We start from the raw sequence: 22,961 nt of genomic DNA, 5'->3' as shown, positions 1-22,961 counted from the left end.
TCCAAACAGCTGCTCACTGTACTGGAAAATAACAAATTATTTGAAAAGTTTCAGTCTGGTTTTAGGAAGTACCACAGCACTGAGATTGCCCTGCTTAAAGTCACCAATGACCTTTTAATGTCTGCTGATGAAGGCATGTGCTCAGTCCTGGTACTCCTGGACCTTAGCGCTGCTTTTGACACCATTGATCACAACATCATGTTAGACAGACTGAGGCACTGGGTGGGAATCTCTGGTACTGCTCTAGAATGGTTTTCATCCTACCTGTCAAATAGGAAGTTTTGCGTGTCTGTAAACAACTATGTCTCCTCGTTCTGTCCAGTTAAATATGGTGTGCCTCAGGGGATGGAAAATGGATGTCAAATAATTTCCTCCAGCTGAACTCAGACAAAACAGAAATCCCGGTCATCGGGTCCCAGCTGATGGCAAAACAAATACCTAGTAAATCACATTAAGCCTGTGGCAAAGAACCTTGGTGTTTGGTTTGATAGTAATTTAAATTTCGAGCAGCACACCACAAAGCTTGTTCAATGATGTTTTTATCAACTTAGAAATATAGCAAAAATTCGATCTATGTTAACTTTTAAGGACACCATTTTACACGCCTTCATCTCATCACGCCTGGATTATTGCAACAGCCTTTTCACCTGTTTAATCCAAAAATCCATTGATCGACTCCAGACTGTCCAGAACTCAGCTGCCAGGCTTTTAACCAGAACAAAGAAATATGACCACATTACTCCTATTTTAGCTTCATTACACTGGCTCCCAGTATGTTTTAGAATTGACTTTAAAATTCTATTGATCACTTTTAAAGCTCTTCATGGCCTCTCGCCTTGTTATATTTCTGACCTTTTAGTCCCATACGCACCAGCACGTACCTTGAGATCCTCGGGCAGAGGTCTGTTGTCTGTTCCAGAGTCTCGACTGAAAACTAAAGGGGACAGAGCGTTTGCTGTCAGGGCCCCGAGGCTCTGGAACAGCCTGCCCGAGGAAATCAGGTCGGCTGAGTCAGTGAACTCTTTTAAGTCCCTTCTTAAAACATACTTTTATAGGAGAGCTTTTCCCGATCTTATTTGACTTTATTTTATCCCTTTTATTTTATTTTACTAATTTTATATTTATCTGCATTTTAGTCTTTTCAATGTTTTCATGCTTTTATCTTGTATTGTTTTTGTATTATTTCTCTTGGGTATTATTGTCTTTACACATGTTAAAGCACTTTGTAACTTGTTTTTGAAAAGTGCTCTACAAATAAAGATTATTATTATTATTATTATTATTATTATTTCCACCCCTGCAAACTCCTGCTGGTTGGTCAGCACATGGCCACGAGCACAACTGCGGGGTCAATTCTTAGCATAGAAAAGAATATACTGTTGATAGATCATACTGTAAATACTGTAACATGTTAAATGAATTTGAATTTGAAGAGGAATTTACATGCATTACAATTTACAGTACTGTAAATCTAAAGGTAAAGCACAGAACACATCCTCCAGACTTACCGGTTTTCTTGCTGAAAAGTGCAAATGGTTTAATTGACAGATGATCGTTTTAGATTTGGCTCAACAAATCTGGCAGCCTCTGCCATAGTAAGGCCTCGGTTCACCACATGATGAAGCCCATACTTCATTAGAGACAACAGTTCTGACGACCAACCATTCAACAGGCCCTTTCCCCACCTCTCTGACCTCTCAGTTGTTGCTCATGCACACCTCTCTGATGGATCCCTTGTCCATTAGCTCTTCCTCTTCCTTGCTGTCTATTCTGCTCCATATTGAAAGAAATTGCCAATTTACCAATTGTGGTTACTAGATGAAACCAGTCAGCAATAATGAGTATTCATGTGTTAGGTAAGGTTACATGTAATTTAGATGTTCACACAAACACAGATTTTATACAGGTGACAAACCCATTTAAAATCTATAGGTTAACCAAACGGTTCAGTGGTTAACCATTAAGATCAGTTGGACTAAGTGTTGGTCAAATGTATTTATTCTAATCAGAAGAGAAGCATATGAAAGGTATTGTGATCATTGCATTGTGAAAGACAATTACTTCAAATGAAAGGTATTTCTTTGATGACACTAATTAGTTGTGATGAAAAAGTTACTGTGTAATTTCGTGAGTTGCACTTAGTCAATTGAATTTGTGATTCCATGTTTGAACATACAGCCTTCTTGATTGATCTGCTTTGAGTTTTGCACTAAGAGTTGTGAAATATTACCCCAATAATAAAAGTAGTAAGTAATAAAAAGCAATCAAAAAAAACTGTAATACAATCTATGGTCTCAACCAACTCCTGAGGGAGGGAAGGCTCTTTAACGTTAGCTGCTAAATGCTCCACTATGTTCATCAGCTAGACACTTGTGCACACGTGCTGGGACAGTAGAGGACAGTGAGTTCATTATACTGTAGCACTTTTTACTGCTTCTGTAAACACGGCTGATGAGAGCGGTGAGGCTGAACCACAACAGTTCAGTTGTGGGCTATAACACCAAAACAATGAGCTGAAAGATGCTAAATAGCTCTGTAGAGCTGAGAGGGACTGCAGAGTCGGGTGATAATAGGGCTGCGGTTGAAAATTGTTTTTGCTTAGGAAGGTTCCTAACTGTGAAGTGACCCGGAAGTACTGAAGAGGCGGCCATAACAAGAGCTGGTCAAATTCTCTAAAAGTTAAGGAAAGGTGCTTCAGTGCTTCCTTTCTTATCTCCTTTAGCATAGTGTACACTGGCACAGGTCAAAGATCAGCCTTTTGTTGTCCATCTTTAGAACATTGTACTTTCACCACGGCCGGTCACGACAGCAACATCAGCCGTCGCATAATTACAGAGCCTAGATAAGTGCAGTTGGATTCTCTTAGTCCTGTGGCTGTCTTTTCCCAAGTCCTTATGAATTCTCCTTCACATCTTTTTTTTTTTTTTTTTTTGACTTTTTGCATCCTAGGTCTTTCTAAGGGAACACATTTTCACCTCCCACAGTAGAAAAAGCACAGGTGTAAATAACAAATTGAATGTAGCTTTATTCCATTTTGCTGTTTCAGTTTCAGGGTCCTGACACAGTGTCATAGGACACCTGAATATAACGGAGGGTCATCATTAATCTTATGAGCATTACCTGAGCTTTTTCTGCAATGCCATTCAAAATGTCTGCTGGGGAAAAAGGCCTTTTCTCTTTGGGTTTGTCGCAAGCACTCACAAGCACTTAGTCATTTGATTGTTAATCAATCAAATGACTAAGGACTGCTAATTAAAAAAATATGAGCTAGTGCCGCATTAAACAGTTACAATCAAATTATCACTATTCAATATTTCACAAGCTGAGCTGGAGTTTTAATAAGCTACTGTATGATTTCACAATTAATTGGTTCATGCATTTACATGCATTACTAGTCATGTATTTTATTTTTTCATATCGTCTTATTTAATATTGGTCATTTGGGAGCTCTATTTTATGACAATATAAAATCTACATATTTTCATCAGGTGACCATGTCAACCCATCTAAAACACAAATCTCGTACAGAAAACCACAATGTTGAACAAAATATTTATTTTTGACAATTACACGACCTCTGATGGTCCGAGAGGTGACCAAGACGGCACAAAAAGTTGCCATAAAATAAAGACCATGAAGAAAGTGACACGAGTTGGCAGTCCTATTCCCATGTTAAACCTAAAAACACCACAGCACAGACAGACACATGGAGGAGGCGTTGGAATGTGATGAGTAGTGTGTAGAAGGACAGGCTTTGCATCTGTAGAGATAACCACGTCCTGCTACATGTATCATTACTCCAGTTAATGTGGGGTGGGGTTAAGACAATGTGCCCGGAAAACAAAAATAAAGTTCAAATCTGAATATCTGAGATTCAGCCCTGAGATTAACACACGGACAATTTTTTTTTTTTAAATCCAAACTTTGTAAGAATAAAACATATTCTAAAAGCTGTATTTGGTACAATGCAAACATCCGCCTGTAATTGAAAAAAACAAAACATTGCAATGAACATTTCAGTCTTGACACATCTGCTCGTTAAAAATCATTTCACTGCAACAAAACATAAAAACACATAACAAAGGATGGCACAAACGAAACAGACGTGTTGTTCCAGGATAAGGGGATTTGTGTGTGTGTGTGTGTGTGTGTGTGTGTGTGTGTGTGTGTGTGTGTGTGTGTGTGTGTGTGTGTGTGTGTGTGTGTGTGTGTGTGTGTGTGTCCTGCTGCTGCTGCGAGACTAAGCAGCAAAGTCCTTCGGCTGCCTCTGTGTGGATATCAGTTACCATGGAGCCATGGCTTAATGAACCTCTCACACTGACTGCACAACGCTGCCCCTAATGGCGCTATGTGAAAGTACATAGACGTTATAGCAACACTGATCACATAAAGACTTCTCTCTAAAACAAACAGGCAGGCTGACAGGCCAAAGCCCTGACCTCATCACCTGATTCAACAAGTACTAATACACCGGGAACTAATCTCAATACACGGTTCACACAAGTCCCAGACAGTCAGTATGTACCTGCGTGGTTGGAGGCTTCCTCAGGAAATGGCCTACCATGCCTCTGGTATTGATAACAACAGAGTTTGCAGCAGAAAAGTGCATGCAAGCTGCCTTCAGTCATCAGGATGTCCAAAGGAAGGTGATGTACATCCACTGATTTGTCGTTGCAACACAAGCGATTGAGAACTAGAAAAAATGTTTACCTCTTGTATGTCAGATAAGGCCTTTTCAGAGAGGTTCTGGTGTGAATTCACCATTCGCAGTACACTACCAGAATCTTAACACTAGCACTGTCAGTCCTACTGAAATGAATATTGATGTAAACTAAATATTCTCAATGTCAGCATAAAAATCTGCAGACACACATCCTTCTTAAACTTTAGTGACACTGGTGAAGCAGAATAGTCCTTTATGTCCCAAGGAGGATTTGTTGAGGTCCACTTAAAACAACGTGAATAATGTGCTGCAAAATTCAGAAAATGAAACTGAAAGAGTTGATTGCAGCACCGACTGGAGAAATCCAAGTAAACAGCAGGTGCCTTGCATTGAAAGGAATCCCTTTACTTCTAAGGAAAAACTAAGCCTGCTTAATTAATTATCCCTAAACAGGGGTCTCAACAAAATTAATTTCAAATTCCATTACTATACCAACTGATTTAAGGGCCGTGCAGACAAACACAACCCGTGTACTTTTCAACTCTGCAGAGCCAAAGTGCTTTAAGCCAAATAAAATCACATGGACTCATCCTGGTGGTTAGATGGGTCTCTTGTTAAAGTTCACAGAATGACCTGTGAATCTCGAAGCGCTACATGAGTGAGCCTGAACCAAACAATACGACGGCGAGGGAAGAAGGTTATGCTCAAGACCAGACATGTTCAGTGCCACTCCAAAGTGCTTCCTGCAAAAACCCCATCACATGGGGAGGATACATTCAAACACACGGTCCCCTCCATAACAACCACCAGGCTCAACATTCAGTGCAAGTGTCGTTTGGCTGTAGCTGAGACATGCGTTTGTGCACCCCTCTTTGTTAAACAAACTGTAATGCCATGTGTCATGATAATCCAAAAAAAAAAAATAAAAAAAAAGGTGTCGTGTTTAATATGGAACCCTGTTGTGTTGACAGCGTCCATTCGGGTACTTTCCTCTGAGAGTGTATTATCTCGACCGCCCAGCCCTTGCTCTGTCCCATCTTTTTAATAAAACCAGTATCTCCATGACTGGCTTGATAATCCAACACTGAACTGCTTTAGCAATAACTTAAAAACACACAATCTAACCTCTTTGACAACTGCTAAAGATGCCAATTAGAAAATTCCAGTAATAAATAAACCAAATATAATCAAATACTTACAAAATCTTTAAAATTAAATATCTTTGATTGTTATTTGTATTTAATCCAGGAGAAAATAAAAATCCATATAAATAACTACAAAGTCAACACAAATGACAAATTCAGCATGTTACTTTCTGTGAAGTTGAGAGTAGGTGTCCTCAGTCTGCAGGTCTCTGAGGAGTACCGTCAGACTGGACTGAGGGAGGTCTGGGCTCCTCCAGTCACAGTGTCTGGGGTTAACAGTGCAGTTGAAGAGCAGAGGTTGAAGTTAAGGTTTACGGGTGCTAGCTGTCAGTCAGAAGAACCCCGGTCCACGGGCGCCATGGTTACCTGCAGACTGGGAAGAAGAGCCCCTGCGGGATGTTGCAGGTGAGCGTCTGGATGAATAAATGAAAAAACAAAAACACGTTTCAAAGTGATGAAATCCATCTGAGCACATTTTCTTCTTGTTCTGGAGGAAAAGCCCCGCCTCACCGGCAATACTTGCTGATTTGTAAAGTAAATCTGTGCCACATATAGAGTGAGTACACCCCTCACATTTTTGTAAATATCTGATTTTATATATATATATTCATTCACGTGACAACATCTAACATCCACCATGATGTTGTCATGGAGGAGTGGAAGACGACTCCAATGGTGACCTGTGAAGCTCTGGTGAACTCCATGCCCAAGAGGGTTAAGGCAGTGCTGGAAAATAATGCTGGCCACACAAAATATTGACACTTTGGGCCCCTTTTTGGACATTTTCACTTAGGGGTGTACTCACTTTTGTTGCCAGCAGTTTAGACATTAATGGCTGTTTTGAGGGGACAGCAAATTTACACTGTTATACAAGCTGTACACTCTACTTTACATTGTAGCAAAGTGTCATTTCTTCAGTGTTGTCACGTGAAAAGATATAATCAAATATATTATTTAAGTGTGGGGGGTGTACTCACTTTTGTGAGATACTGTACAGTACGTTGTTTCTATAAGGTCACGGTCACTACCAGTAAATCAGAGACTCGGCAAGTAAAGCTAACGTGTTCACATCAGTGCTGACAAAAACGATTCACTTAGAGCTCCGTTTAAAACACTAGCCACCTATCGCACCAGCAATGTTCATGTTCAACGTAGCTTAAATCGAAATTAGTCCCAATATGGGCTGAGCGTAATGCAACTCATTTGCATCTTTCATTAGACCTCAACGCCCCCAGTTTAGAAGGCAAGCAATGTGCCGTCTCCAACTTGGCTTGGGTTTCGACAACAGTCTGACACTTGCTTTGGAGACTGATGAGTCATTTTCTCAAACTTGACACAACTTCCTCCAGAGCCGCAGGGACTTGAATCAGAGCAGGTATTTACTAACCTCATGAGGTTTCTGCTAACTTTGTCACCTGTCATCCCATCGCTTCCCTGGAGGGGCTTTGAACGTCTTGTTCTGGGGGGGGGAGGAATCACAGAAGTTAATATTTAGTTAATAATAAAGCCTTCTAGAACAGCAGAAACACCTAATTCTCTAGATTGTCTGAAACTTCACGAACATTTTCAATAGTCTGGGACATTTGAAAGTGCAGTTCTTTCTGCTCACCTTGTGCTTTTTACACTTCATGGAGAAATTTGCTTCAATGAGTACACAGTCTGCAAGAACAAGAAGAGAACAGGAGCTGAAGACGCAACACTGATTCTTCCAAAACTTTCAGCCGCCTACACGGGCAAGTTCGGACTCAGCGAAGTGACAACAGCTGACTGCGCTTCACAAAAGAGCTATTTCCACACCAGCACACACACAAAGCACCAGCAGCAGGTGGATTCAACAATAGTTTGATAGGTACAATGTTGATCATCAGAATCTAAACCTGGACAAACAAAACCAAGACACTGCTAAAAATCCATTGGGTTAACTGACCCTTTAAGATTAAAGACAAAACCAGTTGAAAATCCCAATGCACACTGTACCTGTTAACACACATACAAGGATAAGGAGCTGTACTTTGTTTACTTGTGATGTGTGGAGATGAGGGGGGAGGGCAGAGTGCAGCTCTTACCTGACTCCAGAGCACACCTGTAGTGGTACTTGTTGGGACAGCACTTGAAGAAGCAGCCCAGTGTAGCACCTGGCTCACGGCACGCTGAACATGTCTAAAAACACAGCAGAAAAAAGGGTCAAGTCAAGACGATGAAGAAGTCTGCTTCGATACAAGATGCACCGTCTGCAATATATTGTACGTTAAACCTTAAAAACACAAAAAGAAGGGGAGCAATAAGGGTTATTAGTGTTCAGTGTTTACATACTGCAGGTAGCATTTACAAATTAGGAGAAAATGTTCTGATTCATGATCAGAACTCGAGTTCTCACTAGAAAAGCAGCACAAAAGGGAAGCTCTTTGAAATCTTGAAGGCTGTATTTATTAGTGATCATGCAGTTTTATGGCCTTGGAGTGAGCTAATTTAATTCAGGGTTTTAAGAAATTGCGGACACCTTATTAACACTATCTGTTCTTCACAGTTGCATAGAAATGTCCTGCGTTTGTCCCGAGCACGGTCCATGTTAGTATATAATCAGCTGAGCACGGCTCAAAGTTTTCTCTTAACAATTTAACAGTTCTATTTAACAGACAGTGTGACAGCCAGCCAGTATAACTCACACATTATAAATCATGCCTTTCGTAAGAAACACACATCTTCCCTTCAGATGCTGCAGAAAATATTTTGGATTGTCAACAGTGAGGAGTCTATGATGTCAAACACGAGAAGCCTTTAAGCCTTCACAGTACGTGTCGGCAAACTAAGAGTACTTCTGGCATACTCTGTGGTGACTAAAGGAAAACATGACTAAGTCTACTGCAGCTTGAAGTACCCATAATTAATCACACATGTTATCCCGCTGGGATCATGAATATGGCAAATGTCCTGGAATTTTGCCCGATATGCTTGCGCATAAGACATTTTGTGTGGAAAGTGGTCATTTGAGTCTGAGCGTGTTGCAAAATTTAAAGGATCTGTCGTGATTTGCACTGTATGCTTGTGTACACTTGTGGGGTGAGTGTGAAGCAAGTAGTAATTAAATGATTAGCTGATTGGCAGAAAGCTAATCAGGAACTATTTGAATTATCAAGTAATCATTTAAGTAATTTTTTGCCCAATAACTGACTGATTCCAGCCTCTCAAACCTGTGAAAATCTACCGGCTTTCAACAGCGTCTTGCTGTCTTCCTCTGGCGATTCGCAGCAGGCAGCATGTGAGCTAAGAATGGAAGTTTTATCATGTGATAACAAGTCCTTGTATAAACACATTACAACACCTTATGCCCCCAAAATCTATTAGTATCCTACAGGCCTAGAAAACAAGTCAGTAAACAGGTAGGCTGTTAATGCATTATCTTCCTTAATGTTTTGTTCATTTGCAGCTCCATCATATTAACCACATCTGCATGTGGAACTGTGTAAACAATATATTCGCATTAGAGGCTTAAAGAGCAGCTTTACCGTCTCCTGGGCCACCTTGACAGCCTCCTCCAGTCCGTACACTTTGCCCTTCACAAGGAACACGCCTGCGGACCAGATGCCGCAGTCTTCGTGGAGCCAGTATTCGCAGGGCTCCAGAGGTACCACAGGGGGGCTGTACCAGTCCTCCACGTCGGCAGAGCCCGCATCTGAACGAGCACGCTTAGCTGCAGGGCTGCCTGTACAGTCAGCGGCCCACCGGTGGCTCCCCGTGAGGCCCTTCTCATTCAGCCGAGCTCCTGGCCTGGGGTGGCGTGATGCAGGTGGAATGGCGCCCTTCCTCCCCCTGCCCCTGATACTGCAGGACGAAGAGTCCGAATCGCTGAAGTCTTCCTCTTTGAGGCCCGACATACTCGCTGGTGTTTTGGTGCTTAGCTGGTACCCTTCGGGGTAATAAGGGCCGTGGAGGTCCCCCAAGTCCATGGCGTTGGCAGACAGCCCGCACAAGCAGCAGACCAGATAGCGCTGGTGCTGGCTGTGCATGGATGCTCGGCCCAGCTGCAGACAGGAAGTGCTAGGTACAACTGCGGAAACAAATCCACCAGGGTGAGGCTGCTGCTGCTGGCCCTTCTTGTGTTGTGTCCTTACCTCCTCGGGGTAGTTGATTACAGTACACAGTGATGGCGATGACTGCTGGCACTCCACACGGACGAATGGAGAGAAACGGTCTAACCTCGGGTCCCTTCGCTCCTCCTTGTAACTGACGTACCTCAACTTGATCTCTGGCTCCCTGGGGGAGAACATGGAGGACGACTTGATCTGTTGAAGTTTCTTTCGCCTCCTCTTGGGAGTGCGAACCCCCTTCGTCTTGGCAGTAGGAGATGTTTTGCTACCAGTTGCCTTGCCTTTGGCTTTGCCCGGGCTTTTCTTTGGAGATTTTGGTGGCAGTGATGGGGGGGGGGACCTCTTCGCATGAAGATCCAGTGAGGGGTCAGGGTGAGATAGATGCTCCGGCTCCTTCTTTGAGTTTTTGTGCACAGCAGACTGAGGGCTTTTTGGAGGTGTGCTGCTGTGTGACATTTTAGAATGATTGATTTCAGAATCAGAGGTAGAGTCTTTGCAACTGTCAGTGTTAATGTTATTAGTTTGACCCCTTTTCATTGGAATTACTGCTTTTTGTTTGATTGTTTTAACTGAGAAAGACGCCTTCGCTCTGCTTTTCCGTTTTCCTACGGACAGGGTGTCCTTCCTCTTAGGACTGGCTAACTTAGAATCACTAGCTGCCGATTTGGGAGCATTTGCTTTCTTACTGGTGCGTATGCATCCTGACACTTTGTACCTGCTTGAATTTATGTTCATAACTATAGCCTCTAACCGTGTCCCTCTGCCGGAACGCACTGGCAGTTTCTTTTCTGTTAAAGTTCTCTGTAATGCCTTTGCATTGCCGTTCATGTGAGGAATGACGGTCCTTGGTTTGTTTTCCAAAACATCTGACACACAAACGTCACCTGTCAAGTCAATCAAAGGCTGCAACGCTGCCTTCCCTGTGTGGACAGGCTCCTTATTTTCTTCGCTTGAATCTAACCTTGTGGCGCCATCTCTAATGCCAGAGCCTGGCTGAAGGGCCCCTTCTGTATTCAAGGCCTCCCACACAACCTCCTCAGTTGTCTCTAGATAAGAGTTGTTGCCGCTGGGCGAGCTGGAGGCCTGAGGCAGGATGAACACGTCCTCCACATCGTCCTGTGAGGTAGCTGATGGGGAGACTGGGTCCTCCAGAGGACTGATGTACTCCCTGCTCCGTGAACACTGGTCTATAGCAGCCACGCTATCCGGGTCGAGCACTGGGTCCTGTTTCTTAGACATGACAAAGAGCACCTCAGAGCCCCCCCTCTCCTCATCCTCCCCACTCGACCAGCCATGACCCTGACCATTCTCCAAACCGTTTCGGTTTTCCCGAGAGCGGATGTGTCCCTCTTCACCTTGTACATGCTTAGCCACATTGCCATCGCTGGAAATGACTCCACCATTTAACTCACGAGGCGCCGGTGTTAGACGCAGTCCCCTATTGTTCTCTGGTCCCACCTGAGACTGGAAAAGTTCTGTCTCCGTGGCGAGGTGCCCGGGCCCCTCCACCTGCTCCAAGCAATGCTGGTTGAACGCACAGCCAGTTTCCCCAAGCCCTTTATCTGAGTCACAAGGAGGGTGGAGGGACAATTTGCTAATAGGCGGCACACCGTACAGAGGTGAATGCCGAGTCAGGGAGTCGTGAGTGGTGAAGACGTGAGACCTGCTCACGTAGGAGAGGGTGACTGTAGTGTGGGAGAAGGCATTGTCTGGTTGAATTTGATCCCCTGATTGGAGTGTGATGTCCGAGGAGCCGGTCTCTGATAAGGTTAATCCTGGGTTGCTTGTCCCAGAGTTTGGGTACCAGACGGGGCTCTTGACCATCCGTAGAGCATCGCGGGACGTGGTGTTGACGACACATTCCTCGCCTTTCCTTGTCAGGTCAATCACTGAGGGGACGCTGGAGGTGGAGAGGTCTTGAGGCCGTAGATCATCTAAGCTCCCAGGTGGCTGCTCCATAACAACTGCAATCGATGGAGAGGAGAAAAGAAAGAGATGTAACTTATGAGTTGTGTATAGGAGGAACATCATTTATCATCCCCCCCCCCATTGGTCAACAATTCTTTTTAATCTAACCAGAGTAGATACACTGAGCACAATAGCTAACCCTCGAGGTCATAGTGGAACTACTTCTGACCACTAAGCTACATCACTTTGCCTCATCACGTTGTTTGTGTTGTTCAATCAGTTTTAAGTTTCATTTTATTTTTCATTCATTTTATTAAAATTTCAAGCAGAAAGTTAAACCACAAGCCCTCACGGCTGTTCATAACGTTGACATTAGCATGGGCACTGACGTGTGCTTGAATTTAATTCACGTTGAAGAACATAGTGGGATTGACTGACAATTTACGTTTTGGCTTATTTCCAATTTATCATAATATTGTTGAATGTTTATAAAATAAAAGGTGTTAGTTTCACTGGATAATGTCTTTCCAGACAGTCGGCTGACTTTTTAGCTATCAACGTTGACAGGTCAGGTTTGCTAACGATATTTAGCCTAGCCTAGTTACCACCAACGTTGACAGTTCAGACAGTTTAGCCTAGCCTAGCCACAGCTAGCGTTAGCTAGCTAGGCCCGGCGTAGCTTCAGTGACGTCGCTGTAAGCCGAACCACATTAAATATCTGGCAGCTTAAACTGATTTTCCTTAAAGAGAGAAAGTCATATACCACCGAACGTGCCGTTACAACTTCTGCAGATCGATAGCGAACACGCCTCTTTTCGGCGAAGTCTAATTCCCCGAAACGTTATTAAATAAGATTTTATTTAGATAAAATGCCAACTTGTATAGATTAGCGGTTTGCGTTGTTCATTATTGCCCAATAACACCTCTTCGTAACTTTGTTGCTAGAACAACGAAAAAAACTGTTTTACAACGTTAAATCGTGTTCGTTGGTGTATTACACGAATTCCGAATTAAAGAGTGGATATTGGTGGTTCACAGAAGTATGCTTTGCTTTCTACTAGATAATAAAAATCAACAATAAACGAGACATTATTAAATTGCGCAATACTTTTCATGGAGTTTGGCGACACGTTCTCTCCATTAAGAGCACGGCAGGCACCGGGGCAAGGCCCGGCTGTATGAAACAAAGACAGAGCGGAGGTAACGTTAATGCGCTGCGCCGCTGCTCAAAACTTACCCGGACGGGAAAGATTGTTGCCTTTTTAAACGTCCAGTTAAGAATTCGTCCCACCCTGCATCTCTTTCAACAGCCCACCTACTCTAACGAATTATAATAACACTACGGTGAGACAAAGCCCCAAATTAAATAAAGATCCTCACACTTTCCAGGAACACACTACTCTGATGGCAGCAGCAATGTCAAGTTGTTTAGAGTATAATCTCAAACTTCCGGATGCACCCTTCACAATAAAACAATAAGTGGTGCCTTTCAGTGTTTTTGTTTCTTTTAATTGACATAATAATACGAATAAAAAGTACAATTAAACCATTCATTAAAGGTGTGGAAATTACTAAACACATAACTCCTCTAAAGGTTAGCAGGAAAGCAGCATTTTTCAGTTCAGTCAGAATAATAATTGGCCCTTGATCCAACTGTTGCATGTGGGCTGTCAAAGATTTAGAAACCTTAAACCAGGCCAGCCAACCCGGCATGAGGTACTATCTTTATTCTTTGTTCTTGGAGTGACATGATTACTGGGCATTACTTTCAGCTGCGGGCTGTCTAATTCTGGGTGGCTTGACAAGTAAAAGCCTCAGCCATCCCTCACCAATGAAAGAGTTGTCACTCAGCTGTGGAACAGAGAGGCATTATGGGAGCAAAGTGGTAAGACCTGTTCCACTCCAACTTATTGACCCTCAAAGAGTATTTGGTGTCATTGTCTTTTAGAGTTTATTTAATAACTTGAATGAAGGTACTTTTTGAATTATAAAGGTGCCACATGAGATTAAAGGGCTATTTCAGCAACTTAGTATTCCTCTTCCATTAAGTTGGGGCACTTGTGAGAGACATATTAGAGGGGAAAAAACTTCCAACATCGAAGCAGCAGAGGCTGAGAAATCTTGATTTTTAGTGCCTAGTATGGGCCAGGCTCCAAAAACAGTGGTTCCTATACATCCCATAATGGCACTTTGCCATGACAAGTAGCTTAAAGTGATCTTGATATGTAGAAATTGGTGGGGAGTTCCATTAAAAATTAAGTAAACACAAAGGTAACTTTATACTAACTACTTATAAATTTAACAGTAAACCGAGCATAAGCAGTACCGAGCAGTAAATTGAAATGCCCCATTGAGTACCATTAAAAACCCCATTTTAACTTTTTCTCAGTGAAAAACCAAAACTATTAACTGTAATTGCACATTTTGAGAGACACTAACAGTTATGGATGGATGGATGGATCTTATTTGACATGCAAGGACCACTTGATGATGCTTATTTGTTGTGCCTCATTAGTATTAGAGACAAATCAGAATGGTATGTACTTGTATAGTGCCTTTCTATCATTTATCTTAAAACCACTCTGCTTTTACGCGACATCACATTCACCCATACATACACATTTTCGGCAGAGGGTAAGGTGCCAACAGCTCATCAAAAACAGGGGTTTCAGTATCTTGCTCAAGGACACTTAAACTGGCACAAATGCGCATACTATTTAGCATAAAACTGCAGTGTGCAGAATGTCTTTTTCCAGTGTCAGTAAGATTAAAAAATAAATACACTCACATGAAATGCAATCAACTAAACACACTGACTGTAACTGATTATTAGCATGGCTCTGTAGATGCACATTTGTTGCGGTGAAGTCACAACACGTGATGCATTTTATGCGACAGTTCACTTCAGAGAGGCAACAGTTGGTGTAGCATTTAAACAATGATCTCCATGCCGTCTTAGGGTCGATATTTGTGCTCTATAGCAAATGAATTACAAACTGAACTACCATCACTTTCTTGTGTTATTTATATTTGTTTACTGTGTTTTTAAAAGCACACAAACATTTCAAAGCAGTCACACAACAAAAAGGGTGCAAAAATATTTATTGCTAATAAACCTGTAGTCAGTTGGTGTATATTTGCTTTTATATTTACAATAATAGAGTACAGAGGAATGGGAATGTGAAAGAAAAATCCCAACCATTTAAATAAATACAAAGGGACTGCCACTGAACAAGACTACAAACATAACCAACTCCAACAGCTCCTCTACAGCTGGACCGATGATTGCAGTGAGAAAAAAAAAACTATATAAATTTTCATATATATATATTTAAATTATAATCAGTGAATCCCATCCATGTGCATTCGGCTGTTGCCTTTCCACTGGCATCTATCTATCTAGCACCGATTGATCCAAGGATTGCAGGGAACATCTATGATGTTAGTTTAGAAGTGAGGCGATGAAGTAACATGGTAGGTGTTTGTTTTCTAATGCGGACAAGCACTTTTGTCTCATAGCTTGTTTACTGAGTAACATTTCCATTTGTGCTGGAATGATAAAGGAGTGGTGGAGCGTCAACGTGCAGACCTGAATGCCAGACTCATTCCTATGTTTTTTGTTTTTTTTTTAAATGCAAGTATTACTCACTCATCAATATGTAGTTGTATTTAGCCATAAAACATCACATTTATGCTTTTGGCTAGCAACAGTCTAGGGAGTTAAAACAGTAGCTTACACAGTCATAGTTTTAGTGTATGCATGACATATGCTTAATTAAAAACAGTATTTACAATAAGACATGGCAGCAAAAAATAAACGATACAAAAAATAGTCACAGTTAACTGAAGTGCATGGAATGCAAAATCTAGACATGAAATTCAAACTTCATACCATGTTTTTTAATATGATCTGTGTTTTGTGACCAGTGTGTAGTGTTACTAAATAAGTAATTACAGAGCTAAAATATAGTGGGCTTCTAAACATGCAGCAAGGTAGATGACATGACACTGTCAGAACTCCTTAGTGTCTTTATTTTCAAACAGGTGGAGTCTCTGCTCAGCTGTCAGCCCTTCCTTTAGACTCTGGAGGGATGAAGAGAGAAAAAGGACATGTTAATAATGACTACGATAAACAGAACCTTATCTGGACAGGTGTGCTGTTCCTGAGCAGGCAGTGTTTCCAGTGTCAGTGTAAATTTCTTGTCACCCAGTGATGAAATATTTAAAAAGGGAATCATGAGAGCCCACACACCACATTACAGTTCATGCAGACCCTTCTACGCTCTGTGTGATCTAGAGCCCCGAAACTGAGGAAAGGCAGTAAAAGGTTATTAGGAGTCAAAAATACAACTGAATACACCAATAAATAATACAGTTAGTTCAATCATTAAAGTTGTTCGTAAAAAGAAATATACATTTATGTATGGTTTTCCTTTAATATCCAATCATTTTACACAGTTTTTTACTTTCCTATTTATCTTTAACTACCTCATTTTAGTTATCTAACTATCTCTATTTCCCTAAAGCAAATTTTCACATTTTCCTCACCACAGTTTTCCTTTTGCATATATAACAGTCAAGTGTGTCCAGGATAGTAAAGGTCAACAATCGAAGTAAACACAGACTTGGGCGATCAAGAAGACTAGCTAACCTAGTTAAACACTGGAACTATCACAGAGCACTGCTCTTTCAGCTAGCGATTGAGCTGCAGTTAACTTTCAACCTAACTCTACCATTGCAGGTACTGTTAATTTTCCATATATAATGGACTGATCATATTTTGTAAATTATATTGATATATCATGTATAAACTCTTGTAACCGTAGCCAAATCACTTTGATACTTTGAAACTTTGATGAGCACACCGATATGTCTTTCACTTCATGGTGTCATCGTTGACATTTTGGAGCTGTGATTTAATGTTTCCTTTGTCAAACCCAACTAAAGACAGAGAGCTTTGTTAGTGTTAGCTCGCTGGCTAAAAAGTCCTAGCTACTGTTACAAGCGTTTATACAGTGATGCTACAGCAGTGCAGAGTATATGAATGATCAACATCGCCTGCACGGTAGTTTTTTGCCAACTAAAAAAGGCTGGGGCTCTATGTGCTAGCTACAAGTTAGCCACATCGCAACAGTCTGTATTCCCAAACACCCACTGTGGACCAATCCCTGTGCTGGACATTAACAAATAAGCATAATGAAAACTGAAATGAAATGAAAAATGGTAGATGTTGCGTGGGGAAAATAAATAATAGATTAATGATTAAATATGTGTTAAGACAAAAAAAGCTAGCTTGAGATTAAAATAGTTTTAAAATTGTCAATCAATTGAATGGAGGTTAAGGGAATATCTAAAGCTTTATATTTATTTTTACACTAACAGCACTATTGATAGGTGTAGTCAGTTATATATCACTCTCGACTGATGTCTGTAAACAACTCATTCACAAAATCTCTGACCATTAATGTGAAAGACACACAGATCAGTTATTTAAAAAACCCCAGTGACATCTCAGACAGTGACGTCATTTGTTCTTCACCATCATGCGTCTGTAGAGTGGGATATTTATGGATATTAATGTGAAGTAGTGACTCAGATCTATTGAGTGCTTTAGAGGTGGAGGACAAGAGGATGTGCTTAAACCACCCGTGGGTGCGTCTGGTTTACCTAAAAGGAGAATGGGAAGGAGGCCTACACGTCCTCAGCAGCCCTAACTGTCCCAGGGCATGTCACGACTCACAGACTGAGGACAGAAGGGGGAAAACACACCAGCAAGTGCGCGTTAGACTACTCTGGTGTTTAATTTGCATCACAATCCCAAGACCACTGTTTTGATGGGAGTCACAAAATGGATAAAGAAATTGCAGCCCGGCTGGAACACTGCCAGTAATAAACAGCAGGCATGCAATGTTACATGAAACTTGGCAGGTGTCCAGTAGATGGCAGTAAGTCACTTGAAACCAATTCTCATTGAAACTGACTCCTTATCTCTTGTAGACAGTTTTGTTTCAATTCTGAAAGATATGGAGCAGGTGGATACTGGTCAGTGTCTTTGTTTGTAAAATTGTATTTTGCCTTTTTCAGCGAACTAAGACGCATGTGTGTATTTATGTATGTGTAACTGCTGTCCTGTTTAAAACTTGTACTGTATGTTCTTTTATGTTGCTTCTTGGCCAGGTCTCTCTTGCAAAAGAGATTTTAATGTCAATAAGACTCACCTGGTTAAATAAGGGTTAAATAAAATTTAAAAAAATTGCTGATTAAGCAATATGACACAACGGGGGATACAGTTCCATGAAAAATCCTGAAAAAACACACCAGGGATGAAGGACTGGCCAATTAACAGGAGACTCACCTTTGACCTCATGGTGCGCTCTGAGCGTTTGGCTGCAGCAGCCGCCATCTTGAGGATGTCAGGGTTGCTTTTGGACTTCATGATATCTATGAGGGAAAAGGTTAAAGATATTAAATAAAGGAGGAAAAACAGTCCTCGGTTGTACTGAATGCTAATTTAGCTGACATGCAACGGCCGACATGCAAGAACCACACAAACTAACAGATTCATTATCATGAGAGATTTTAGAGAGCTTGTGAAATTCACGCATCTTCTTTTGCACACAAACTAAATTGCGGTCCACAACTGTAAAACCAGTCTGTGCAGATAGTCTGCCGTTACCACGGGGGGGTGCACTTGTTTGACTTGAATGATATTGCCATGGGAGCTTCCTTGGTGCTTAGCTGGTTTCAATGTGCAGGCGTTGCCGTTCATGATCATCTCTAAGGACCTTTGTTGTTGTCGTTTCCTCCCTCATTTCCTGTCATCTCTCCACTATCGCTATCTAATAAAGGCTTAAAATCCCCCCAAAATAAATTCAACCAACAAACAAAAAAAGAATAATGCTTATTAACACAGCTCTCCAATGCACACCTCCTCATGAAAATAATCTGATATACTACATGTTTGTGCAGTTTAGAAAGTTTTAGGATAAGAACACAAACTTGTTCTTGCATGAGGTCCACTGTGTTTCTATTTGATCATACCATAACCTCCCCGCTCCACCTCCTCCAGCGACGGCTCCCCGAGTGCCTCGTGAGCCAGCTGCAGCTGGTCTCTGAGCCGGCCCAGATCCCGCTCTGCTTTGGCCTTAACGATGCTCAGCTCTGTGTAAATGTCCTTGTACTTATCTGTTGCATATTTCTTGTCCTGGAAATACAGTGTTTGTGTCAGATAAAAGTTATTCATATTGTCACTCAGCTACACATTCATGGATGGCCCCAGTTAAAAGGGCTTCCAAGTGATAACCTAAAAAAAAGGGGGGACGGGACATACTCTTTGGGCAGATTGAAGTTCCTCTTTCAGGGAGTTGATTTCCTGCTTCAGGTACTGGACCTCTGACTCCTTCACCCTTAGCATCACCTGGAAAATGAAAAAAAAGAAAGTGAAGCAGCCCTTTTGTAAGAACCTGCCTTAGGAGCACCAGCTGCTATCTGAAAGCTCACTAGTCCAGACTTGATTTTCTGAACTTTTCATAAGTTATTGCTTTGATCTTTTGCTTGAACCTTACCTCTAACTCATAGAGCTCTTTCCCCTGTATTGTGGTGTTTGTGTCTCCTACTCCGTCCTCAGACGTCATGGAGCGCATCTTTGTGATCTCTGCTGCGAGACGGTTGTTCAGCTCCTACAAACAAATCAGAGTTAGCTTTATTGGCAAAGTATATGTATACATACAAGGAATTTGACTCCGGTTTTTCCATTGCTGTCAATGTACTGAATCAGACACAGAATATGCAGAGCTGGGCGTGCCACAAAGCAGAAGCTTAGAAGAGTCTAGCAGAACAGGTGTGTACCAGTGATTGTGTATTACAGTGTGTGTCTGCACCTGGTTGTGTGCGTTGAGCTCCTGGTTCTCTCTCTGACACTGCCTGAGGGCCTGCCTCTCGGCCTCCAGCGCCTGGGCCAGGTGGGCGTTTTCTAGGCACTTCTGGGAATACTGCTCCGACAACACCTCGATCTCCCGCTGGAACGAACACAGCTCCTCCCTGAAACATAACACAATCCTACACTGAGAGAAAATCTAATACCACCAGCCTGGGATCAGGAGTAAACCAAAAACAAACAACCCAAACACTCTCTAGAGGGCCTTTGCGTATTTCGCTGCCAGCTTAGGTTCTCCTCCAAGCTTGGAAGGGGAGGGTGAGGCTCGGGGTGTTCAGTTGGTTGTAATCTGCAACCTCACCAGTAGATGTCACTAAATCTTACACACTGGTCCTATAATGAAATGTGCAATTTGATTTACTGTCAACACCTGCACTTCCACACGTCACCAAGTTCAGTGTTACAGCATGCTGAAGACAGGCAGGTGAGCCTGAACACAGTATCTCAACACATGTTCCAGCAAGTCTTGAGCGACAGCTGCAAAATCTGATACATCTGCACTTTATTAGTACCCAGATCAAATAAAACCTTGTTTAATCAAGCACAGTCAGAATAGTCTTAAAAAGCACAGAAAGAACTGACATTTCAGAGTGTGGGTCCATCGATAACATGAAAAGGCCACGCTGACACCAAAGTGAGGCATCATGGGAAACCAAAAATGAGCAGAATGACGTCAATTCTACAGTGTAGTTAAGGATTATGTTACGTTCATGTCATATAGGAGTGGTCATGTCAACGTCCAAGATGTAGTTACAAGTGGGAAACCAAGTCTGGGAAACCTTTCTGAAAGAACCGATATACCCGACATGGTGCTTAATAATACTGTCAGGCACTGAAAACAAACACGGACGTCTCACATCAGCCAAAGTCTGTCATTTACTGTGATTAAACACAATTTTAATGAATATAGAGCTACACTGTCAGAGCAAATTCAAATTTAGAGGTCCTTGGTTAACATCAGCCTGGTTCTAAAGACCATTCTGCATCTTACTCATGCTGTCTGCGGATCTCCTCTATGTCTGCATTTTCTGTGTTGTTGTTGGCCTTGCGAGCCTTGTCCAGCTCCTTCTCCAACTCTGTCCGGTGGGCGTTTTTCATTGCTTCAATTGCTAAAGAAACAGACAAAAAGGCTTTATTAGAGTGGAACATTTATACTTTGTTCTGTAACTGTATTATTATTAATATAGGTTAAGCTAAACATATGACACAAACAACAGCTCTGTGCTTTCTCTGGTTTCTGGAGAAATCTAACATGTTTAAAGAGAGACTTTTATTTTGTCAGGTCAAAGATTCTTTGATAGAGGATGTCATTTTACCAGCGATAGTGGCTGCTGTCTCCTCTGCCAACAGTCGCTCTTTCTCCTCCTGCAGGTTCTCCAGCTCTCTCTGGTGTTTCCTCTGCAGCTCATCTATCACCTTCTGATGAGACTCCTCCATGGCAGCAAAGCCCCTCTCACAGGTGGCCTATGAGACAAGAAAAAATTATACAACTGTGAGTCCATGGGTCACCTGGACATGGGCCAAGGGGTCCCCCCTGACCATAGAAACTGAGCAGGAAAAACCCCTGGACCATAAAGTATACGCCAGTGCAGATCATCATCGGCATTTATTTCCATCAAATAACTTGCAAGCTACAGCCTGTTAACCATGAGCAAGTTGAGCCTGTGTGAGTACAAGAAGGGTTAAGAGGAATGACAGGATATGCAGTACAGTGAAGGAATGCACAGACGACGAGAGACGAGGGTGCAAGAAAGCATATGCCGTCCTTTCCTATCCATAGCAAAACATCCACTGATGCTTATAAAAGCCTGACTCCAAACTGGGCTCATGTTGTTCAATAGTGGCTCTAGTCTGCAGCTAATGTGCAAATCCTAATCTGCCTATGGGCCAAATCTTTGATGGAATGTAGGGTTAAGCTGATAGCCTAATACAATCATGAATAGCTGGGCGTCTGAGACACTGCAGGTAAATATGTGGTGGTAATATTTAGAAAGAGCCACTTCACTGCTATTTTAACTACAGTGCAAGTTTCCACAAGAGGGGATTTCAAAGGCTTTTCCACCAGCCCAACTAAAAACCTCGTCCTGCTTCCGTCCTCTATTCAGTGCCACTAATCTGAGGACTCAGTCGATGGCTGGGCCGTGGCCTGCGTCCCTCTCTCTGACTCAGTCTAACTCCAGCCAAACAGAGGAAATGGAGGTCCAGTGTGTTTTTACAGGGATAAAACCCCATTAGAGCTAAAGCTAACCCCCCCCCAAAGAGCAAATGTAAACTTCCTGCTCGGACACCAGCTTTATTCAGAAGCAAGTTATGTATCTTGTGTGTAAATATATCATAGATCATGGCGGGGGCATGGACTCACTACTCAGACACAGCACTGAGTATTTAGTTCGCTAAGACATAAGCAGACAATCTGAGCATCCAACACACGTTCACTCTACCACAAGTACAACCCACTTTCCAAAAGAAAATCAAAGATTGGACTGAATTCTTGGACACCCTCCAAATTAGTAATAAAACTTTTATTAAAAAGGACAATGCTGGAGATATTCTATATTTTTCTTACTGTCAACAAATCCCATGAATCCTTCTGATAAGCAGCATGTGTGTATCCAAAGACTAAGACTACTAAAGTTCCAAAAAATCCCATCTTTGAGCCACACTGTTGCACTGGCTGACATGTTCCATCACTACCATGAGCACAAGCACACACTGTAGTTTATTTTGAGTCAAGCTAACATACACTATCCCGATGCGTAAAATACTCACAAGGCTGCTAAATGAATTTTGATCTGCGGCTGAAAATGGTCCCAAACAACGTACCATTTCCTCCTGTTTGAGTAACATTTGTTAAAAACAGTTCCTAGTGGTTTTAAAAGTCTTTTTAGAAATTAAACTATATATATTTTTTTAATCAGTTTTGCCCATTTTTGCCCCAAACCACTGGGCTTGGGGCAAATAGCCACAGACAGAGTGAGGAAGTGAGAAAGTTGCTGCTTTTGGTCTTTTCAAGAGAGTTGGTGACAGTAAGAAAATTGAGAACACCACCAGCCTTACCCTTTAATGCAAAAAATAAGCTAATAAACATTTTAAACTAAAAGTCTAAGTTGGTTCAGTGTTTTCCTTGTGAAGTCTAGCCGTGCAGATGCAGTTTTAGTTTGCAGAGGTTATGAGATGCACACTTCTGGAATGTCCACAACTATTCTGTTTAGGGGCACCTG

At 41.9% G+C, this 22,961-nt stretch overlaps 2 protein-coding genes across 5 annotated transcripts in view; both read right to left on the bottom strand.

The window, feature by feature from the left end:
• Positions 1 to 3,538: 3,538 nt before the first annotated feature.
• si:dkey-94l16.4 (retinoic acid-induced protein 1) lies at positions 3,539 to 13,471 on the bottom strand. Of its 4 annotated transcripts, XM_046068001.1 has the most exons (7): positions 13,389 to 13,404; positions 13,185 to 13,264; positions 9,315 to 11,860; positions 7,875 to 7,968; positions 7,418 to 7,467; positions 7,196 to 7,267; positions 3,539 to 6,221 (listed from the first exon to the last, which is right to left on the bottom strand). In XM_046068001.1, the coding sequence occupies exons 3-6, from the start codon at positions 11,853 to 11,855 to the stop codon at positions 7,220 to 7,222; spliced, it is 2,733 nt and encodes a 910-aa protein (XP_045923957.1). In that variant the 5' UTR covers positions 11,856 to 11,860; positions 13,185 to 13,264; positions 13,389 to 13,404; the 3' UTR covers positions 3,539 to 6,221; positions 7,196 to 7,219. The 4 variants fall into 4 exon arrangements, with proteins under 4 accessions (XP_045923957.1, XP_045923955.1, XP_045923956.1 ...); XM_046067999.1 differs by having other exon boundaries at positions 13,042 to 13,471; XM_046068000.1 differs by having other exon boundaries at positions 13,185 to 13,471.
• Positions 13,472 to 14,889: 1,418 nt separating this feature from the next.
• The window catches only part of LOC123982466 (myosin phosphatase Rho interacting protein), a 29,397-nt gene continuing 21,325 nt past the window's right edge, over positions 14,890 to 22,961 (bottom strand). Inside the window, exons 13-20 of the mRNA XM_046067990.1 lie at positions 21,057 to 21,204; positions 20,732 to 20,849; positions 19,685 to 19,844; positions 19,370 to 19,483; positions 19,135 to 19,221; positions 18,846 to 19,008; positions 18,160 to 18,245; positions 14,890 to 15,887 (exon numbers count right to left, since the gene is read on the bottom strand). Coding sequence (XP_045923946.1) covers positions 15,816 to 15,887; positions 18,160 to 18,245; positions 18,846 to 19,008; positions 19,135 to 19,221; positions 19,370 to 19,483; positions 19,685 to 19,844; positions 20,732 to 20,849; positions 21,057 to 21,204 — 948 coding nt within the window. The 3' untranslated portion in view covers positions 14,890 to 15,815. The remainder of the gene's footprint in view (positions 15,888 to 18,159; positions 18,246 to 18,845; positions 19,009 to 19,134; positions 19,222 to 19,369; positions 19,484 to 19,684; positions 19,845 to 20,731; positions 20,850 to 21,056; positions 21,205 to 22,961) is intronic.

The sequence above is a fragment of the Micropterus dolomieu genome, linkage group LG14 (assembly GCF_021292245.1).
Source record: "Micropterus dolomieu isolate WLL.071019.BEF.003 ecotype Adirondacks linkage group LG14, ASM2129224v1, whole genome shotgun sequence".
NCBI lineage: Eukaryota > Metazoa > Chordata > Actinopteri > Centrarchiformes > Centrarchidae > Micropterus > Micropterus dolomieu.
Note: the sequence above shows the minus strand (reverse complement) of the source record. Positions and strands in the feature narration are given on the sequence as shown.